This window comes from Epinephelus lanceolatus, chromosome 13 (assembly GCF_041903045.1).
Source record: "Epinephelus lanceolatus isolate andai-2023 chromosome 13, ASM4190304v1, whole genome shotgun sequence".
NCBI classification, from domain to species: Eukaryota; Metazoa; Chordata; class Actinopteri; order Perciformes; family Serranidae; genus Epinephelus; species Epinephelus lanceolatus.
In genome coordinates this window covers 33,574,893-33,597,474 of record NC_135746.1, presented here as the reverse complement: position 1 = coordinate 33,597,474, position 22,582 = coordinate 33,574,893, and the positions used below count along the sequence as shown (strand labels likewise).

At 39.4% G+C, this 22,582-nt stretch overlaps 1 protein-coding gene across 4 annotated transcripts in view; it reads right to left on the bottom strand.

Annotated features, from left to right (window-relative positions):
- fam49a (family with sequence similarity 49 member A) overlaps window positions 1-22,582 on the bottom strand; it is a 45,130-nt gene that overhangs the window by 3,108 nt on the left and 19,440 nt on the right. For 2 of the 4 annotated variants that reach the window (XM_033648899.2, XM_033648900.2), the window contains 10 exons: window positions 14,311-14,366; window positions 6,724-6,803; window positions 4,735-4,856; window positions 4,314-4,419; window positions 3,593-3,729; window positions 3,338-3,415; window positions 2,916-3,032; window positions 1,149-1,228; window positions 561-687; window positions 353-423 (listed from right to left, as the gene is read on the bottom strand). In XM_033648899.2, the coding sequence (XP_033504790.1) occupies window positions 353-423; window positions 561-687; window positions 1,149-1,228; window positions 2,916-3,032; window positions 3,338-3,415; window positions 3,593-3,729; window positions 4,314-4,419; window positions 4,735-4,856; window positions 6,724-6,796 (911 nt within the window). In that variant the 5' untranslated portion in view covers window positions 6,797-6,803; window positions 14,311-14,366. Of the gene's footprint in view, window positions 1-352; window positions 424-560; window positions 688-1,148; window positions 1,229-2,915; window positions 3,033-3,337; window positions 3,416-3,592; window positions 3,730-4,313; window positions 4,420-4,734; window positions 4,857-6,723; window positions 6,804-7,123; window positions 7,204-14,310; window positions 14,367-22,582 lie in introns of all 4 variants that reach the window. The other 2 variants (XM_033648903.2, XM_033648904.2) reach the window with 1 other exon arrangement.

Here is a 22,582-nt window from a genome sequence, read left to right as displayed (position 1 = left end):
AAATTAAAGCTGTGCATGTGTGTTATGTACTGTGTAATGTCCAGTAGGTGTGATGTCTGTTAGGATAAAGAAGCAAAGTGTGCTTACTCAATGAAGACACAACCGTTCTTTGCAGCAACACTCACGTCAAGTGTGACGGCACCACAAATGGACAAAACTTTTACATTGCTGACATGCTGGTGACTCTACAGAGGTCACTTTGGTGACAGTATGGACCAACTGAGGCCCTACATGTGTTAGAACATTCCTCAAAGAAACTGAACAGTGTGCTGGATGGTTATGCAAAAGTTAAGAGATCATTTGCTAACCAACCAACACAAAATCACTCTTTCACAATCCAGAGGGAACCTACTTGAGGGCATTCAGCAGGCCTTCTACGTTGTCTGCCGGCTGGTCCTTCAAGACTTTTATGCAGCCTTTCATCTGAGAAGAAATGAACAGAGTCAGACAGTGCAGCAGCTCAGGAGCTGCATTACAAAACAGATCTGTGGTCCACAGTGATGCTGTTACATTGTGCAGCTTCAATCACGCACAGATGTGTGTGTTCGTGTGTGTCTTACGTCTATCTTGGAGGACTTGTTGAAGGCGCCGTTGGGGTGGACGTGGTCATAAAGAATGATGACTCCGACCATGACCCTCATGCAAAACAAAAGTGTGTCCTCGCTGCTGAAACGACTTGAATATTCCCTAAATACAAAGACACAGAGGGAGGACCAGGGTTAGAAAGGGAACAGATCATAAAATGAGAAAATTTAAATCTGCACAAAGAAAATGCCTGAACAGAGTTTTTTTCCTTTTAAAAAACAATGCTAACACTTTCGGTATATCATTTGTTAATGTGCAGTTGGATGAATACATGTGCACATACTGTACATGCCACAAGAGTGTGTGAATGACTGTGACCCATAAAGGTTTCCACACTTAAATGGGCATCATATTCAAGAGCTTTTTATTGAATCTCACGCTGTTGTCTTGAAATTAAAGGACTCTCATCGTCATGTGTTGGGTCAAAGTGTGTCTCATTTACGGTCCTACTGAACACTGATAATCTTTTGAGCAAGAAATCACTTACTAGCACATATTAACGACCTGTGAGAACCCTCATGATTGTGTGTGCGTGTGTGTGAGTAGAAAACATCATGACTCACGGTGTCTCCAGCATGACTTTACAGACACTGGCCATGGTGCTGAGACAGTCTGTTGTGTTTTCCAGTGGGAGAGTCTTATTCTACACAAGGCACAAACAAAATACAAACAACAGTTAGTTTATTGATTCCTATGAGTATTGAAATTGTTTAAAAAATTACATAAATTGTTACAACATGATGATATGCTTTCTGACGCACACAAAAAAAAAGAAATAAAAAAAGAACACAGTGTACATCATGTGTTCTTTAAATTTGTATTTTTGGACTTGTTCCTTCAAATATTCAGAGTGCAAGACAGCTGTAAGGGCCCCGCCGTGCTGTTAGAGCCACAACATGATGACAATAGTTGCCACAAGTACTAGTTTCTCTTAAACGATAAAGTACGAGTTAGAAAACAATTACTCTGTGGCTAGTTTGTCGTCTTCATAGTTGTAATGACCGTTTACCGTTCATGTTAATATGGTATAATTTTTAATATGATGAGTAAAATTCCTATCATGATATTGCCAATACACAGTATATGTAGTCGAAGAGTTAAGATCCAAAAAGGGGAGTGACTTCAGTAGTGTGGAATCAGTGGCGTTACTACACCTGAACGTCAAACTCATTCAGCGGCTCCTCTGGCAGCAGCTCTTTCCTCTTACCGTGCGCATTGAAAAATCAGTTTCGTCAAGTCATTTTGTCATCAGCCTTTAGTAATGTAAACCTATGCGACACTCCATGCTTGACAAAAACCACATATACATGAATGTGCGGTAGTCATCATAGAATAATAGCCTGTTATAATAAATAGGTCAGCGTAGTTGCGGGTGGGTCTGATGGTCAGCGGTGAGTGTCACAGGTTACAGCATGATGATTAGAGGAGAAAGGGCAGAGCATAGAGGTCCAGATGGGAAATCCCAGGGTACATTTTTGTAATTGGGAGCTGTTTAAATGTGTAATTTGTGGTAGGTTTTTTTTGTCGTAATATTAATATTAATATTGTGTGCAGAATCTGAATCTCACTCTGAGTTACTGCTGTTGTTCACAAACTAAAGAAATGAGAGATCATTTTTGTTTAGTTTTTGCTGAATATTGGCAGGTGAACTGTTAGGAACTGTTATCCTGTTAGGACTGTCACTGGGTGAGAGGCAGGGTACACCCTGGACAGGTCTCCAGACTATCACAGGGCTGACACATAGAGACAGACAACCATTCACACTCACATTCACACCTACGGACAATTTAGAGTCATCAGTTAACCTGGAGTACCTGGAGAAAACCCACACTGACACAGGGAGAACATGCAAACTCCACACAGAAGAGCGGCTGGTAAATTTGAACCCAGAGCCCTCTTGCTGTGAGGCGACAGTGCTAACCACTTCACCACAGTGTGGCAAAAATAACCTGAAATATCTTGATATTTTAGGGCCATATCACCCACCCACAGTAAACACAGTGGCTGTTTTCATTCAATTCTTAGCAAATAGAAATTAGAAAAAAAAAAAAAAAAAAATCGTTTGAAATGCTGAAAAAAAGAAAAGAAATGCAAATTATGTGTGTTTCTATTAACTGTCCTGAAGCATATAAACCAGGCTCAGCAAAGCACATTTTTGTAAGAAGTTATCACATTTATCACAAGAACTCTTTTCTGACAAAGGGAAACACACCTCAAATGAGGAAAAACCTTTTTCGGCTGATTCCACACAGCTTTTCTATACTTCAAACTGGGTGGGAAAATATATGTTTATGGAAACACAGCTAGTGATGCAGAGCCAGCAGTCTCACCTCTGTCACAAAGTTTGTGGTTGCGTTGCTGAGTGTTTTCAGCATGGGTGTGGCTTCAGCGTAGAACAGAGACATCCTGTTGGCCATCTCGTTGTTGACTTCACTCTCGATATCCAACTGTGGGTGCACAAACAAACCACACAGATAAACAAGAGGTGTCAGTGTAGAAAGGTTCTCCCCACTACTTGCTACAGTACAGCTTGGCCTATTTCTGGTCTTTGATGTGACATAAAACACATTAAAAAGCGTCACAAGCGTCTTTGTTTCCTCTTTTGGGCTAAGACAGCACTACAGATACTAAGTATAGACGCATTAAAGATTGCTGTACAATATAACCATATGGACTTAAAAACAGCAAGAATAAAAATGGCTCTCAGACACGTGCCGATCTAAACTGATATAACATCGTCAGGACAACTCACATTCATGTTGTTTATCCTGTTTCGACTGATGGTTCTTCTGTAGTAGCTGAAGTCATTCTGGATGGCAGGAATTCTCATCTGCAGGAAAACAAGTAAACAGAAATACATTTAGCCAATGCTTAATAAAAACTAAACAACATGTTGTTTCATACAAGTGTCCCTCTCTGTGTGTCACAGAGTACAGTAATGAGGGCAGAGTGACTGAAACTGTGTGTGTGTGTTACTGAGCGAAACAGCTCAGGGTTTCCATCAGACCTTGAGCTCATCAAAGCGCAGAGTGAAGTGGAGGATCTCAGCAAACTGTTTGGCCAGCGCCTGCTCTCTCTCCAGGTGCTGAGTGGGCGTGAAGGGCGGACATGTCAGAGACTCCAGCAAACTCTGCAGAGCCTCCTCTGCAGACACACACAGACAAGATGTCAGCCACTGTGTACGTGTCAAGTCTCTGCTACACCTGAAAACCTCTTTAAGTTCGCGTTCAGAATTTATTAGGGCATGCACCATTTCGACAGAGGAGGAGAACCTGTCAAGTCAAGTCACTTCATAATTAATTTTATAGTCAACTAATTTTGTTGTCTGACATGAGTTTCATTATCTTAGACTTTCATATCACTCCTATTACAACACTAATTTTTATATTAAGCCCTCTATAGTTGGTTTGACAATTTAATAAAGTTTTGTTCTCGCAAACTTAAGTGTATCCCCCTAACTTCAGGTACATGTATGAAAGTTCTTATAACTTGAATAAGTCATTTTCAAAATAAAGAATCTATCTAAGAATTATGTCACAAAGTATTAAAAATACTGAAAGTTACGAGAAGATATTTCAACCCTATTGAAATAAAAAAAAAAGTAATTTAAAGACCACCTGACTGATGGAATTCAGTACTCTAAAATAAGATAAGGACTACAACTTCACCTTAACTTGAGTGGCTCAATAAGCTTTAAAAGCCTTTACTATAACATGACCTGCATGTACCTAGTCTGAGCGAGAAACTGTAGAACTTCTTGAGTTTGATGACCAGCGGGCAGACTGAGTTCCAGGCTCGCTCCTGCAGCATGAAGTCGTTAGGGTTTTGAATTGCCTGGAAAAGAACAAAAACAAACAAACAATAAAAAAATGGCAGAACACATTAGAAAACATCCATGATTACAACCATAATGATCATAAACACCGTGAACCAGGTGCAACACAAATGTTGTATACTGTGCAGCTTTAACTAGTTAGCTGTGTGTGATGATGATGATGGTGGTGAAACCTGATGTCAGTTCAGTTGCTCTCTCCTCCCCTGTACTGCAAACTGTTCAGCTTTTACACGTAGAGACATTTAGTATGAATTTTATGGTTCTTAATTTAATTTAATTTTATGGTGTTGTGTGCGTGTGTGTGTGTTCCTTACATCTCTGATCTCCTGGCCGGCTCCTTTGTATGCCTGCAGGCCAGATAGGATGTTCTCAGAGTCCTGGAGGACCGAGTTCACCTGGTTCCACACCTCGCGCTCTCCCTCTGTCGGCTGTGCATCTAACACACAAAGCACACACGCAAAATGCATACACACATGCGAGCACATGCACATACATACAAAAACACACACATACAGCAGAGGACAGTAGTTAGCTAAGCTAAGCTGCTAGTCAATGTCAATACAAATACATTTCAAAACTGATAATTCATGCCTTTTCACATCAAGAATCATTGAAAGTGAAATGTAATTTTTTTAGATTTAAAATTTATCCTTAAATTTTCTAGCCTAAATTTGATGTGAAAGGGCTTCAATTGAATGAAAGAACAATGTTTTTAATTGGGATGGGACACTCACTGGGGGAACATGTGTGCTGACTGTTTTTGTCACTAAAGAGTAACTCATCAAACGTTGTCCATTGTGATGATGAGCACAAAAACATTCAGCAGAGTGAAGTGTGTTTGGGTCAAAGCTAAAGGCATTATTTCACTCCAGTAAACAGTTTCAGCTTTTAGCACATACAGCATATCCACATGACTCCATCAACAGTCAGTCAGTCAGTCACCAAAATGAGCAGCCTTGGGCATTCAGAGTGATGCATTTAATTTGAAATACACACTCCAGACATTATGTGTTAACTACAGTGATAAGACTTAAGTTGTCTATAAAAGAAGGGAAGCACTCTACAGTAGACCAAATGGCTCCATACCAACTTCATTATCAAGTATTCATAAAAAAATCTGAATTTGAAGCGCATTTCAAGGAGGCTGACTAAAAGAATGGAGGTAAACAGTATGTGCTGAAAACTGGGAGTGCTGGACTACAGTGAAATGTTTCCAGTGTCTTTACAGGACAGTATAATCCACAGCATGCTAAAGCAAGCTCTGGGACAGACACAAGCTACAGTAGAACCTGGTTAATGTGCAAAAAATGAACAGGTCTGGATCACAATACTATGATATTCTTGCCATTTTACTGCTTCCAATTAATGGTGTATATAAGCAGAATTCTACTGCACTCTGCCATGCTTGCAACCTACAATAAAATTGAGTCTTTGCTTCATATTTCCTGCATGGTAAAAAAAACAAAAACATTTAAACATCATGGGAGTCTATTTAAGATCTACAATACTGTAAATAATCATATGTTTCTGCAGGAGACTACAGATTTGGCTATTATGACCACAGAGAGAAATGCAGCTCTAAATTTAGAGCATCGGTGACATTAAAACTCTGTCTGGGGTCTGCTTTGCATTTCAAAACCCTTCCACTCCCATCATTTCCTCTTTGCTGAATAAACAAAGCCTGAGGTTGGCTACATTGTGAGAGTGGCTGAAATGCCACTATGGAGGCGTATTGTGTTTCTTTTTCTGTAGGAGGTTTTAGAAAAAGGCCAGAGCAGATTTATAAACCAATTTGTGTATTTCATGTGAGCATTAGGAAGCAGAGCAGTGATGTAGCTGATTTAATAGTCACATATTGACCCTAACACTGATAAAATAATGACATAACTACAGATAACAGGACTATGCAGGAAGAGAAACAAGGCTACATGGGGACAAAACACTGTTTAACACTCTGGATAATAACACTATGTTAGTAATTACATTATGCCACATACACAGGTATCAAATGTGTCTTATTTTAAGTTCACATACAGGGAGATGCATGCGGAAAAGTTAGTAAAAGCAGACGGCAAAAGGTCAAGGGTCAGCTCCATTCTTCAACTTGTCATGGATTTCAAAAGCATCCTAAAATCAATCACGAATTCTAATAAATGCAAACGAAGGCTGACAATTCAATAGCTGAATGGGCTGACCCCTGACCTGTGAGAGCAGCTAAAGAGAGGTTAAAGGAAAAATGAATTAGGGATGAAGAGGGAGGTGGGGGTTGGCCTGGCAGAGGGACAGGTACAAGCTGAGCTCACTTTCAAAGTCAAGGAAAAAGTTTGGCCCCTGTTCAAGCTCTGTGCAAGTGAGCACTTTTAACAGATTCCCCATTTGGTTTCTGCAAGAGAGAGAAACAGAAAGAGAAAGGAGGAAGAAACGTCCATGTGATGTTAAAGAGTCATCAATACGTTATTTAAAGACAAACGGGAGAAATCGGAGCTGAAAGAGCAGGAGGTCATGACCGAGTGAAAGGATGGGAGAGAGCAAAGGAGAGAAAGAGAGGAGCATAAGCAGGCTCCTTCGCGGCTTCGTCATCAGGAGCACAGACCTGCTGACAGAAAGGAAACAGCTGAGCTGGTTACACCTCCCGCCCCCCTTCCCACATCTCCCTCTCCATCCATCTTTTCTCCCTTTGTTCCACTCCTTTGCCAGACTTACTTTCAAAGTCCAGGAAAAAGTGTGGATAGTTCTCTATATCCCTTGTTAGGACTTTTAGCAGGTTACCCATTCCAGCAAACCTGATGGTCAGAATACAGTAGTGAAAAACAGACATCAACACAGACATGAATGCATATATTTAACAATGTGTAGTTAACGGTGTACGTCAGACTGTATAACAGAGACATTCATAATAACTCATAGTTTTAAAAAAAATCATACCACATGTGTGACTCCTATCTAACAGAGGTTGTTCTGACTGATGCATTTTTAAACTGAAGAGTTAATATCTCAGCCCAGTTTAGTGTAGCTAATCTGTATGTTTATGAAGTGTGTGGGTTTCTGGTCCCACGTGCAGACGCTTGTAGCAAAGTGAACCACAAACCAACGCATTCAGCGTTAACCAAATTTGTCACATGTATCAGAAGTTTTAGCCTCGAAGTAGCCCATGATTGGCTACCCACATCATTATAAGGCAACACAGAGCGAGACAAAATAACGACAAGGTTCTCACACGGTTCTTGTTTCAGCCATAAAGCTGCGGTGCTAAGCATGTTTTTTGGGGGAATTTTAAATAGGCGTCACTGACAGTTGATGCTTTCACTTACAGTTTGTGTTGCCTTTTGGATGCAAATGTCCGCATGTGAGCTGAGACTGATTTAGTGAGAATTCAATTGTAACGTGGTCTGAAAACTGGAGCAGGTTAGGACTCATGTGCATTTACTTTGTGACAAACAGTCTAGTAACATTTCGAGATGTGAGTCAAAGTAGTACTGACAGAAAGATTCTTCGTTCAGTATTTTGACCTTTTATGAAAAACCAAAAAATTATTTTCTCAGGCAGAAATAACAATTACTTTATTATCAATTAATCTGCAAAATATATTCGCAATAAATGGATCACTTGTTCAATAAATGATAAGAACGTTTTGAAAACTTGCCATCAAAAGTTCCCTGAGCCCAAGTTTAAGTCGTCAAATGTCTTGTTTTATTTGACCAACAGTTCAAAACACAAAGATTTTCAGTGCACATCATAGAAGACTGAGAAAAATAAGAAAATAACTACATCAGAGCATTATATTTTCATTATTTTTTTAAGACTTATGCTGATTTTCTTTTGCCGATTCACTAATTGCTTATCCATCTACTTGTTTGAGCTCTACAATTTTTTTCAATCAGTGGCATCATCTTTAAAAGTAATTTCCTTTCACAGAAATTAAACTGAGCAAAAATTGCATGCACACTGCAAAATGTTTGTCAAAAATTACTTTGCCCTCACACTGTGCACATATGTGTTATGTGTGTGTTTCCTGGTCAGTAAAAAAGGCTGAGAATGCAAAAATTCCTCCCACCTTTGTTGGATTAAACTCCTGAGACTCTGAACCTATTTCTCTGCCCATCTGGATCCAGGCCTTTTTAAACATGGCCAAACACAAGGATGTAGTCCTAAGTGGCAGTTACGCTTTATAAAGACTTTATTGAACGCAAAAGGCAGTGGGTAGGTAGCAATTTCCAGGGAAAAGTCTACCTCCTCAGCCATGGAGGGTGGTCACACACTCTGTAATCACAGCAGGCCTTAAACTTACAGTAGCATAATATGAGGCCATGATTGCAGTAAAAGGAGAACGTCACAGCACATCATGGGGATGCTAATGGAAATGGTGTAACCTTGCTGGATTTACATGATTCAATAACCAGATGTTATATTGATGTTGGGTGGGAAACAAAAGTTATCTGAATTTGAAATGAAAGAAAAATGCAGATGTGCTCTAAAAACTGACCTATGGCTCTAAAAACATCTGTTGAGTAGAGTCAGTCTATCAAGGATATAGAGTTGCAAACTCATACAGTACAAAGAAACTCTAAGGTCACAGTCTTTTTCTCACACACACACAGATCCAACCTATCTTGGACTTCACAAGTCATAGTGTGAAGTGACAACAAAAGAGACACTGTGCTGCAGTGCGCACATGATAATCACACTGCACTTCTCTGCACAGCCTCCAGCGAGCTGTCGACTATTTCTATGTATTCCATCAAGTTGCACTCATCACAAATTTGTACACACAAGTGGCAGTCTGAACACAGCTCCTACAGAGACATTATTAATCTTAAAATGCGTCCGATAATGAATTTCATGCAGTCATGGTAAAATCTAGTGTTTAAATACAACATTCTACCAGAAGGGGGCAGCGCTGGTTCACATTCACGTTACACTAACAGGGATTAAAGTTGTACTGAAATGATGTCATGTTGGTACATGTGCTGCAGCAGTCCAAAGCCTTAATTTTCTAGACCAACCATGACCTGCGGCTACAACAAGTTCCTCAGCAGACTCACTTGCCTTTATCCACAGCCAAACTCTGGTTATGCTGCCCTCAGGTACCAGTTACCCACTGAAACAGCCAGCTCTACCAGGGACAACTATCAAAGGACTTCTCAGCACATCTACAGGGAGTGTTTGTTCAGGCCTTGTGACATTAAAGGTCCAGTGGCAGCTAATACAAATTTTGGTTTCCTATGCATTTTCATTTAGTATAGAAAGTGTGTCAGGGAAAAAACACTTTTAAGCTGTTAGGAGATGCCTTGAGGAAAATCTCTCTTGTACTGCTACACTGTTGGATATCATTAATTTGTCATTTCCTACACAACACCAGAATCACTTTAGCAACCTCCCGAGAACACATTTATGCTTTGAGTCATAGGTGTGTGTGTGTGTTAGTGTGCACATTAACATAGCTGGCGTGCCAACCCAACTAGTTTGTGAACACTGGGGAGTGTCTGTGATTGCCGTGATGTCACTTAAAATGTAGCTGCATTGCAATCTGGTATGCTGAGGCTACTATTCATGAATAATGCAATGATTCAGGGCAACACTTTCACCAAAACAGATCTCTCTACAGAGCTAGAAAAGAGTAGACAATACAAAAATAAGGCTTGCAACTTTTCCACTGACAAAATGTAAGATGCAACAAGGCAATATACTGACACGTATCAACACCATAAACAATAGTAACAGTAAATAACATTAAACCAGGAGAAGCGCAAAAAACCTTAAACAAAAGAACAAAAACTTGGCAGCGCCGAAAGCTGTTTTACATAGAAAAATCTGACCGGAATTCAAACCAAGTAATGTCAGTGTGTGTACACATTCAAGCTCCGATAATACCCCTTGACACTTAACTTCACTAGCAGTTAAGTGTATGCTTTATATCCCCCTGAGGTAAACCAGCTCCAGGAGCTTTCTCTACTATTTCTTGTCTCTCATGAAGCCAAAGCAGAAATGAAACAAACAACAGCTCCAGACCAACGTGGGTAGTGACATCATTTTTTATGAAGTTCATCCCTGTCAGCCTCTTTATGGTGATCGAGTAAAACATGCAAAATATATAAACATACATACATATACATACATATATATATATATATATATATATATATATATATATATATATATATATATATATATATATATATATATGTATGAAGATCCACACTCTGTTCTCCTCACAACAACACTGGCTAACTGGACTGAGTACACTGTTTTTGCATTGACCTTACACAGTGAATAGACCTTTGTCACTGCGGACATTTTTGCTTGTCATAGTAAGAAAAGTACAGCTGGAACAATGGCCGCATTCCAATATGATTATATATACAATATAAATAAGTATACACAAGTATGCAATGACAGTGAGTTAGTATTGACAATAAAAGAACCTGGAGCTAGCTCACCTGAATAAAATGCAGTAGTTATTTGTTGATGTTATTAATTACATGTGTGCAGAAAAAAAGGTCTACACTAAGATACGCTTGGGTAGTGCGTCTACAACAGGATTTTTACAGTGTGACACACGAGGTCTTAACAAGGGTGTCGCAATATCCCAGCATAAACGAAAAACTGTGATATATAAATATTAATTATTGATATCATGTTAATACCACAAATATGATAATATTGTGTAAATAGTAGAGCACCTCTTAAATCCTTTTTGTTTGTTTCCGTTCTTGCTTTGTCTCCCTCCCCCAAAGCCTTCTGGGTGCCTTTTCACAACCCATTCAGTGTAACTGCTCTTTTTGTATGACTTTGTACACTTATGGTTACAGATTCTCTCTCCACCTCCATACACTTGTGTTCTGAGTGTAATTCATTTGCTAAAAAAAGAGACAAAACAAGACAAAACATGAATTTGACTGGTAGAAATTATTATCATTTTTCCAATTTTCTATAGATATCGCAAAAAAAACGTTATTGTGATTTTTTTTTGGCAGCATATCTGGTGTCGTGCCAGCCCTAGTCTTAACCTTCCAGAAAGGTTGATAAACGCATAAAATATTCCGCAGAAACACTCGCACCTTGTTAAAGGCTGAGCTGTGTTCATCTTTCACATCCTGCTCACAGATAGTAATAGCTTGTCATAAATCCATGCCTCATGTTGGATTTAATCTGAGGGTTTAAGCCATAATGATGGACTATCTGAAGGGCTCAACAAACACCTGTTGACCCACCTTCAAAACCCTCCTCTCCACCTGGGTTGAACACAGGTCAGGACATTGAATAGTTACTTTATTTACTGCTATTATAAACTTTCATATACTGACCTTTTTTTTGACAAATAAGAGTGAGAGAATGAGAGAGAGCCCAGAGTGCAGGAGTGACGAAGCATGAAAGTGTGAAGAAAGTTGTTAAAGTTAACCTCATTTGGTACTTGTGTAATGTGATTCTGAGTAATTCAAAAGGTCTAGCAGTGATGTGTATGGGACCACAGTTGGCAGACTCAAGACTCTAAATGGCATCTACAGTGCAAGACATTATCCTGTACATGTTGTTAATGCAGAGGGTGAGTCACTCAATACCATAAACACTTTTACCCAAGGTGATTAGCAGTACAATTATTGTACAGGCATCCTCTGTGTTTGCCCACTTGAAATCAAACTTTTACATCTACTAAGCTTCACACAACTATAAACTGCTCTCTGATATATGAGACTTTCCTGTCTCTACCCTTCAGTCTAATACCAGACAGGGAAGGAAAAACTACACAGGGAATTTTCTCGTCTGCTCGGTTCCTCTTTCACAACCACTTATCTATATGGCCTGGACCGAAAGTGTGGAAACTTTGATTTTCCTCTCTCGCATAGTATTTACCATCATCTGACGTGGGTTAAGTTAAAGGGGAATAGCACAAATAGTAAGTATACCGTATAAAGGGGTATTTTGGTTGAGGAATGAAGAATGTGCTGAGGGTGCAAACTACAAACTATTTAAAAAGTACACATTTCCCTTTAAAATGCCCCTTATGAGAAGGTCCCAATTTTTAAATAAAGAGAGAGGGAGAGAAAAAAAGAAGTTACAGAGAAAAACAGAATGAAAAGAAAGTTTATAATCCCTCTAGAGGTCCAAATGGTGTTGAAGCAAACATCAGATTTGTGTGACTGGGAAACTCCATATTACCCTGTCAGTCAACTTGTCGGTCTTGATCAATGAGCCGCCTTTCTGTTACTGGTGTGTAGTGCCAAATGACGTTCTCAGTGACACAAACTGACACCGCTAACAGCCCCACTGTCCTACTTCGACCTCAATGTAAACATTCCCCTTACTTAAAAATGTGCTTGTGACACCGCGCAGCACTCTCAAGGCTGTCTGTGCTTCATAATTAAAGCAAACGCTAAGCACCAAAATGAGTGCCACATTTAAATTGCCTTCCCTGGTGTCTGAAACAACCTCCGTTGAGAGAGAAATCATCACACAAGCCAAATGATTTATAGAGTGGTCACTGTAATTTAGCATTTTGTATTACTACAAGCTTCGATACTTGTCTATTAAATGGAAAATGGAAAAAAGTCTGAGAAGTAGAAGTGTCAGATAGCACATTCACATCTTTTATCAGTGTTCGTGCTGTTAACCTCAAACCAACAACAGGGACATTGATGCAAGGCCTTGATTAAAGGTCCCCTGTGAAGATCTTTACTGCTGGTGTCACTATAGAGCAGTGTTGTTTAATAAATGGGTCCTCGTTGTAAAAAGGAAGCATGACAAGCATGCGGGTTGTGCATTTCCCTTGCAATTGATTTCACACTATCCCGCCCATTAACAGCTGACAAATTAGCAAACATGGATGAAAAAAAACATGATTTAAATGATTATTAGCTTTGCAAATGCTTAATGAGGAGGGACAAACACTCTGTATTTTTGTTGGACCTCAATGACACACACAAGTTTGGTGAGTTACACTAAATGTAAATCTAAAGGGTACCTTTAGTAAACTTTTTTTCTTTGCGAAAGACAAAGTAGAGTCAAAATGATCCTCGTCAACAGAAAAATACTTCTCTTCTATCTTAAAGCATTACTGTGAAGGATTTAGTGGCATCTAGCAGTGAGGTTGCAGATTGTAACCAACTGAAACTTCCATGTGCCAAGTGTGTAGGAGAACTGTGGCCAATACTACAACACAAATGGCTCTATCTAGAGCCAGTGTTTGGTTTGTCCGTTCTCGGCTACTGTAGAAACAGGGTGGACTCTGTGAAAGATCCCCTAAATCCTACATACTGGACCTTTAAATGCACATTTTAATTTTATGAAAATGCTTACCCTGAGAGCCAGATTCATGTCCTCCAAAAAAAAAAAAAAAAAAAAAAAAAAAAATCTTGTAAATTTGCCAAATTATATGTTTAATCTTTTACACATTTGGCCATGTTTAACTGATAAGCAGGTAGTAGAAAGCATTGAGTGGCATCAGTTTATATTTAATACTGATTATGAAGATTTCTTAAATGTTACTTTAATTCACTGTAATTTCACTTGCTAGATATTAAGACATTAAAAGAATGTGGTGAGTGACCATTCAGATGTTTGCTCTATCCAAATATAATACAGGCAATCTAACAGTCTTTTCATTTGACATTTATTAGTGTAAACTAGTGCAAACAAAGAGAAATACAGACTGAAGGTTCAGTATTTCTGTTTAACAGCGCTTAGGACAAACAGTTCAACAGCTTTCGAGGGAGAAAGTTTTGGGCTTAATACAGCAAGTGCAGGCTAATCCCCTCTGTAATCATCTAAACCACAGCATTGTTACTGGGCTGATGTGCTTCAGTGGCAGCTTAGAGTGTGGTCTGACTCTAACATGACTACACTAGCACAAAAAACTGTGTGTGTGTGTGTGTGTGTGTGTGAGTATCACGTACCTTCTCTGGTGGAGGACCTCGGGTTGCTGTCTATATCATCCGCTTTCTGTTTGTCTCTGCAACAAGAGAAAAGAAGGAATTTATGTTAAAATCAATATAGACTGAGTAGAAATAAATTATTTTGTCATGATGCTTGTGTGTATGTGCTTGTGTGGATCCATGTGCGTGTAACATCTGCGCATCGGACAGGTACAGTATCAGCTTTCCACATTACCCAACTTCCCCTTTTGTCCTGACACACACAAGCATTCAGCAAACCAATGACGCTGAATTATTCAGCAGTGAAATCTACACCACTGTCTGTTATATCCAAAATAAAGCTGATTAAGGCTCCGTTTGCTGCATGTTCACTGGAGTATTAAATGTCCTGTGACAAGCTGCGGCTGCTAATGGTCACTGGGATGGACTGTACTATAACTCCCTCCAGGACAAGAGCAGAAAATAAATAGATGGACTGTCACATTCTGTCAAAAATGACAGTAGTGCACATCCAATGTGACATTTATGACCCAGCTCAGGAAGGGTTATCTGAAGCTCATCATTCTCATCAATATCTTTTACACATATAGCTGAGTAAAAGCTACATTTATAAACAATTAAATAAGCAGTGATTCCAAAAATTCTAACAATTTTTGTTTTGCAAACAACTGATTCTCACCTAAAACACCAGGTAAGCCACTTTCTGAACCAAATATTAAAGAATTTTTGGCATCAACTTGTTATCAACTGGCAAAGTCAACGCCGTGATGGCCCATAAAACCTGCTTGTCAAGATGTTATCAGCTGAACAATAGAGCAGATCATTAGCAGGGCAGTCTATCATTATGCACTGCACTCCAGTCTGGTAGTCTAGTCTAGAAATGCACTCTCTGTGCAGCACAGCAGTAAAACTTGCCTACAACAGAGTCGATTTAAATTATGGAGAGGTCTGACTGGAAAGCAACAAGAAGCAGGAATAAGGCTGTGTTTTCTTACTGTGTTGTATAGTATGGGGTAGGTGGGGGAAAAAAGCACATGGGAATCATGATCCTTACCCTCTACAACTGCACATGGTTACTAAAGTTTGGTTTTAACATAATGGTATAAACAAGGTTACAGTGCAGCACCTGAATGAGTGCAGTGCACACACCGTGGCCTGTTACAGTAACTCACTTTGTTTGACCATATAATTGTCCCAGAAATAATAGCAACAAACATTAATGACCTTCACATCTTCATATTCATATGCCACTGATGTAATGATAATATAAGAGAATAATCATGCAAGTACACTCTTACGAAGAGCGATGAACTTTTAATTCTTAGGAATATTTAGACAGTAAGTGTGATTACATGGACATGAACAATCCATTTATGAAGTATATTCCAGTTATGATCATATTCTGGATATGTTGTTTACATGAGCACAGAGAAACTAGGTAATTTATATTCCCTGTATACATCCCAGTTTCTTTCTCAAGTACTCAAGTACTCAAGCTGGAAATTTTGGGTTTCTCATAAACGGAATATGGTGTTTACAGCTCAAACACATAAAAGGGATATTCCAAAAACTCGATCGTAAATGGGTTAAATGCACTCACTGGAATATGAAACAAAAAAACCTCACGTAGCCTATATTTAAAAATGTAATGAACATGTGTCATACATGCAAAAAAGTATATATAAAAATCTAGTCCATCTATATAGGTAGCTCAAAATTACTCATTTTGAGACTTTATACAAACATTGACCAACAAAGACAGAAAAAAGTGATGCCTTTTAGACAAGCTTAACGGAGCTCCGGGTACACTGCAGTTCGCTATATAATTTGGCCAGTGTGCTGCTGGTGGATTTACAGAGAGGAAGATGAAGCTGTTGGAGGGTGACTACAAATGATGGACTTTGCAGCTCATTGCCAGGAGTTGGCCAGCAAACAACTATCAGGACTGTGACTCTTCCACTCCAAAAGGGCAGCTGCAGGCCACCGGTAAGCTACACTGTTTCATTTATTAAGTTGTTTAATTTTTATACAACGTGTGCAAGTAGGCGGGGTTAGAGAGAAAAAACAGGGAGAATCGCTTATAAAAGGTCAGAAAAAACATACTGTTTAGTCTGACATAATGTTGGTGAAATTCTTGGGTAAACAAACAACCATGGGAACACAATGAACAATAATCAGGTCAGCAAAATGATAAAGATTGTGTCCACATATCATACGCTAAGCCGAAAACTTAGTCTAGTGCACACGCTAGGTTTATCTTACAGTTCATCTTCAAAAAGGGAAGGTGCTCAAGCACATTTTGGTTTTAATAAATAGTTATGCAAGATATGGGTGTGACATAAGAAGCATTTTGTGGATATCTTGTAACCAATCACCCAGACTTCCCCCTAGCAATGCGGAGCATCGAGCAAACCACACACACTGCAAATTTTTACCAAGCTTCACTGCTTGAGACATAACATTAGTGACAGCATATTGGAGCACTACACTAACCCCCCCGCTATACTCCAGAACACACACCAACTTCTGTTTTAGCAAAATCATTTAGTGCTAATTCTACTAATACAAAAAACAGTAACTGTGTGATCTTCCATCTTCAGATGCACAAATACGTAAGTACAAACTACCACATGAGAGCCAAAAGACTGAGATGGCTCTATCTGTCACAGAAAATAGTCCTCATCTGTCTGTGTTGACCCCCTTCCTCCTCTAGAGAACCTGCACAGCAACAGTGCCAGGGGAAAGAGGTGGGACGCCGTGGATGGATGGATGGATGGATGGATGGGTGGATGGAGGCTCCACAGGGACACTAGACACTCTCCTTATAAGGGCATGGTAGTGTGTGGTGACTCCCCCTGGTCTGATACATGAGCGGACTTCACCTCAACATTAAGCCGGGTCTAAAGACACACACACAGCTCACTTCACGTCCCTTCTGGACCTCTTAGACACATACATTTGCCAAAACACCATGTGGACGGCACAGACTGAGTGCTGATGAGAGCAGACACTTCATCATCACACCCACTTCACTCATTACATCCAACTTCTCTCTTTCTCTGCACGTCAACTTCTTCATCCACGTACTCTTTCCCTTCTTCCCTTTTCATGTTCTTTCTCCCTTTAATTTCTCTGCTTCCTCTTTCAGTGACACGTAAGTTGGACTTTCTTAGTCCTTCCCGTCTGCCAGGCCAGCAAGACAAACAGGTGTCACCAGGCAGTTAACCCATTTACACAATGAAACTGAATTTGATTAATTATCCAGGAAGTCCATTTATAAAATCAGTCAGCAGGCTCTGTTCCAGATTAAAAGAAAATAGCCATTAGCCATTAGCCAGCCAGCCAGACGGTAATCCATCCAGCCCTTCATTTAGTCAGTTAGTTATCCCAATGAGCCAGCCTTTCAGTGAAGTAGCCACACATTTAGCCAGGCAAGTAAGCAGCTGAGTCAGTCAGTTCAGTCACCAGTCGGTCAGTAAATCTGTCAATCATCCCGGCAGGTGGTGGAGCCAGACAGAGAGGACGGAGATAAGAGCAGACTCCTAAAAAATAAACATGTTTTTCAGGAAACATCAATCAAGAGCCAGAATGGAATTTTCCAGTGACCACACAGGAATAACAGACATAATAATACAGGCCCAGTATGTCTCACTATGATTGCAGTAAGGTTCATTTTCCCCTAACAATCTATTGTTCAGAGTTAATTTACTATTTTTGGAACAAAATGTCAACAATAAAATCTCTCCATCTGTTTTGCCAACCAGACTTTAACAAAGTTATCTATGACCTAAAAACAGGTGTATCTCAGACAGTTTGTCACTTTTTCCTCTCAGTGGATGATATCATGTTGGAATCAAACTCTTGACTTGTTCTGACAAAAGAGGGGAACTTTCATCACCTCATATATAAAGTCAGTTCTCACCTAATCTCAGCCTGGACTGTTCTTTGCCCTTGAGGAAAATGTGGACTGGTAAAAAAACATCAGTGTGTTTGTTAGATGGCTCCTTTACACATGTATCTGTTGTAACTGACAATGACTAACAGAGGAACTTTGCTGATTTTCAACCAGCTTTGTATCATAACAACAGGCCTCACCCACTAAAGCAGGATTTATAGTTGTGAGCAGACCCTCCGCATGTCACCTACGCCATTGTGAGCATTTATACTTGTGCGGTGGGCGGTCTGTGTCACTCTGCAGTTACACCTCCAAAACACTAGTCAGCGGCGGTGCTTTCTGTTAAGTGCTGTAAAGTTTAGTTGATTCAAAACACACCCAAAACACACATTACATATGGCTTGATAGAGACAATTTCACACACAATTACAAAATCGGCTCCATTACAACTCACAAGGTCCACTGACAAAACAACTGTCTTATACCAAACACGTTTTACATACAAATGTAACATGCTAACGGTATTAGCACAAGCCTATGGCATTTTACATTGTATAAATTAGCCTAGCGGCCGGCAATCTTTTCCTCTTCTCATATAAAACCAAGGACAGCAGCAACATTTCACAAAGGTGACGGTACATACTCTGGCTCCGTTACAACTCACAAGGTTCACTGACAAAACAACTGTCGAATACTAAACACGGTTTCCAAACTAATGTAACATGCATGAGGGAAATGATTTCAGCTTGCAAAAATAGACACGAGGTCTGCATTGCCACGAGGTGTAGTTACATTTCTGGGGAGGTGCACGTCAAGTTACAAAAACTGTAGGAAACTATTCAACGCAGAAGTATAAATTCCCTATAACAGTGCATATGCACAAATCTGTGCATAAACAGAGTGTATAAACCCTTTGGTAGAAATCTGGGATTTTCTTACCTGAATTTTCTCTACAAACAAATTTGGAACTGCCACAGACCATGTGTACGCACAAATAATGACAGCCCAACTGTCTTAGAAAATGTAAACACATCTTTTATTTAAATGCATAGCGCATAAAAACCACATTTATTTTAAAGAAGGCTTTAACAGACAACAATATTTCAAACCATTCATTTACTAATGCATGCACTTATTTCATCCTTAGCTTTCCACTTAATCAATTATTCATAATTAAAATATTTCACTATAAAAACTGAGTGTGCCTGTCCTGGCTTTAAATGGAATATATGAGAATGACATATAACAGTTCTGGTTTCCATTGTTTTTACTGAATCTGCCTGTCCACTTATCATGGCTACTACCACCAATTGTTAGTGCCATGAAATTATGATAAGGCCTATTATTATTGTTGTTGTTGGTGGTGAGTAACAGGGTATATAATAAAACTCTGATCTACCTCCAAGCAGATGTTAAGATGACATATCTAACTTTGGTGGCAGACACTGCAGCATGTGCCTTCAGGAGAGAGCACATCAGAGATAGACATGTTTGAACATATTTAAAGAGCGTTACGAATGGTTCATCAGCTGTTTCCCACTGCCATTACATTCACAGACACTCACTGACGGTCCTACACTGGTGTGTCAGGGCTTTAATACATGCATACAGACAACTTCACCACTGTCTCCATGATATATCTCTGGGTACATATTTTCTTTGTAAAGATAAATGGGGGTGTGGCAGTATGCTGACTGCAGATCGTGGGCACGGGCCTGCCAGTTTAGGATGATTCTGATTCACCAACATATGCACAGTGGTAAGAATATAATCAGCCAATGTACACGTGTCATGAATCTGACAGTAATTTTACATTCACGCTTATTCTATGTGCAAAGTAAGAACATTTCTATGCACATATTAGCAAATGAGGTCCAATGTGGCTAGTATGTGTAATTGAACTGTGGTAAACTCACCTACAATGTTGTCAGAAACATTTCTGCTTACTGCTTAACTTAAATTCAAGATCTTTTGTTACAAACCGGCGGGCATATTATTTCCTGTGTCAAAACAGATAAGCCTGTTTCACGTCAACCACCGGCGTTTATTGGTCCGGTGCGGCACAGTGCATTCTGGTAGTTGTAGGTTTTCTATCTCTTGAGCAAGTGAATCCCACAGTCCTTTTCCCTGTTTTCTCTGGTCATGTAGCACCAATTTTAAAAGTGTTTGTGTCTTTCTACTGTATAGACAGCCCAGTTTTAAAAAAGATCATCTTTCCAGCAGTGAAATACTTTGTGTCCTCTAAAATGGTTAAGACACTGAATGTGTGCAAAGGTTTCATTTGTATTACATTTCAGTCTATTCATCTATTTTGCAGCCATACTCTTAGGGATCTAGCTTTGGTAGCTTTACCTAATCTTAAAGTAACGGCAACCTCACCTTGACCTCGCACTCAAAAATAAAATCTGATTTATTTCGAGCAGCAGCGACCAGTCCCATTGAGCAGCATGTCTTGTTTGTGGACACCATGATGGCAGCTTTAGAAAACAATTTCCCCAGACAGATTTTGCCTGTCTGGTTTGAGATTATCACCTTTTTAGTCACAAGACTGCTCCAGTGCCCAGTACAAACAAAGAGTAATGCAAGCAAAAGAAAAAGTAAAATTACGATTCTGTCTGATCGTTTGACTCTAAAGTTAGCTACATGTGTCTGGTGATGACCTGACTTAACTGGTGCATTGTCATTTGCAAGCACTTACACACCCACAAAGACATAAAACAGTCCTGCATGAAAATATATGCAGGCTATTTTATGCCAACCACACAGTCCGCTTCAAGGCTGTGTCTAAAAGCTATCTGTTTCCATGGTGACATCTGTTAAAACGGGAAGCTCATGAATATGACAGAGTGGAACCCTGAAGGGGACAAATGCATACACACGTTGTTCTTCAATGGTTTACTGTTTAGAAAAAGGGAAGGTGTGTGATGAAAGCTGCTGTCACTTCTGGTTGAACGCCTGGCAAGGAGGATGCCACACCCACTGGGTAGAGGAGAGGGAGAGTGACAGACGGCAGGCGTGTGATGAAGACGAGAAGAAAATGCCAGAAATAATCCTGGGGGAAATCACAAGAAAAGGTATATATGTATTCACGAGAAACGGAGTTGTGCATCCAAACACAGTCCAAAAACCTAAAGAAAGAGAGCACCATTGTTGTTACAGTGCCTCTGTGTTGCTTCAGGGAATGAACTGTGACTAAAAAGTAGAACACCTAAAAGTAGAGCAAAACTGAACAGCGCTCAAAAACACTTACATGCATGAACAATGTTTTCAAACGTGATCCACAAGTAAACAGAAAATATCTTCCACCCTTGCGAATGAAAGGCTTAATGGCTGCAGATCTTTCTGAGGCACAATTTGTGCCCAAAGCTTATCTTTATGATGATAAGGAAAAATGCTACAACGTTTGTGCTGATTGGTCTAAAGTTCTTAAATTTGGCACAGACATACACTGGACACATACCGAACAGTACAACTTTGATATTTTTAGAATACATGCAGAAATCACACTCTTATCAATAGTCAAAGTTCAATATGCAACTTGTTACGAGTTCACAGATATCAAACACTTCATTGTGCACCTTGTAGTTTCTGAGTTACAGACATTTTCTTATCATACTATATTTAGTTTTTGGCCTGATGGGACAAATGTTTTTTCCAAACAGTAGTGAGGATGGGTACTGAAATCCAGTATTAGGTATTAATTGGTATTTCAGATGTTCATATAATGACTTTGCCGTTGTATACGTTGCTGCTTTAGAAACAAAATGTAGTTATAATTAAAATATTCAACTCTAATCCTATTCAAAACTATGAGCAAGTATTTAGTGATTAAAAAGAACTGATAAAAGTAGCAATAATGAACCAAACAAATAAAGAATATTGATAAAAGTAGCAGTATCATTAAAAGCCTAACAATACCCTTCCATTATCCCATGTACCCAAAGACTAAGTATATTGTAAGAAAAATTAACTTCAGCCGAACGCTGTGTCCAAAAATGTCTGCAGATTTGTGCTAAGGCAAGCCTAGAGAACACTTCCACCAAAGGTAAGTGTGTGAGTGTGTGTAACATGGATAGACACACACTACTTGACAGTGCCCAGCGAATGCCCTACTCCAATGGTCTGTAGTCAAAGTTTACACAAGAACACCAAAGACTCCATATCCCACAGTTCACGGAGTTCAATCAACCATAATAGCGAACGTGCACAAGTCCTTCTTATCTGGCTCATATCAGCTGTGCTTTCACAGAGTGTTTACATGGCCAACATTAGCCTCAAACCACTGAGTACTCAATGAAACACTAAGAACATATTATTATCTAACACAAATTTGTCCAACACAGTTTGAAGTGGAAAAACAAAACTACAGTATGCAGCCAAAACATGACATATATTATG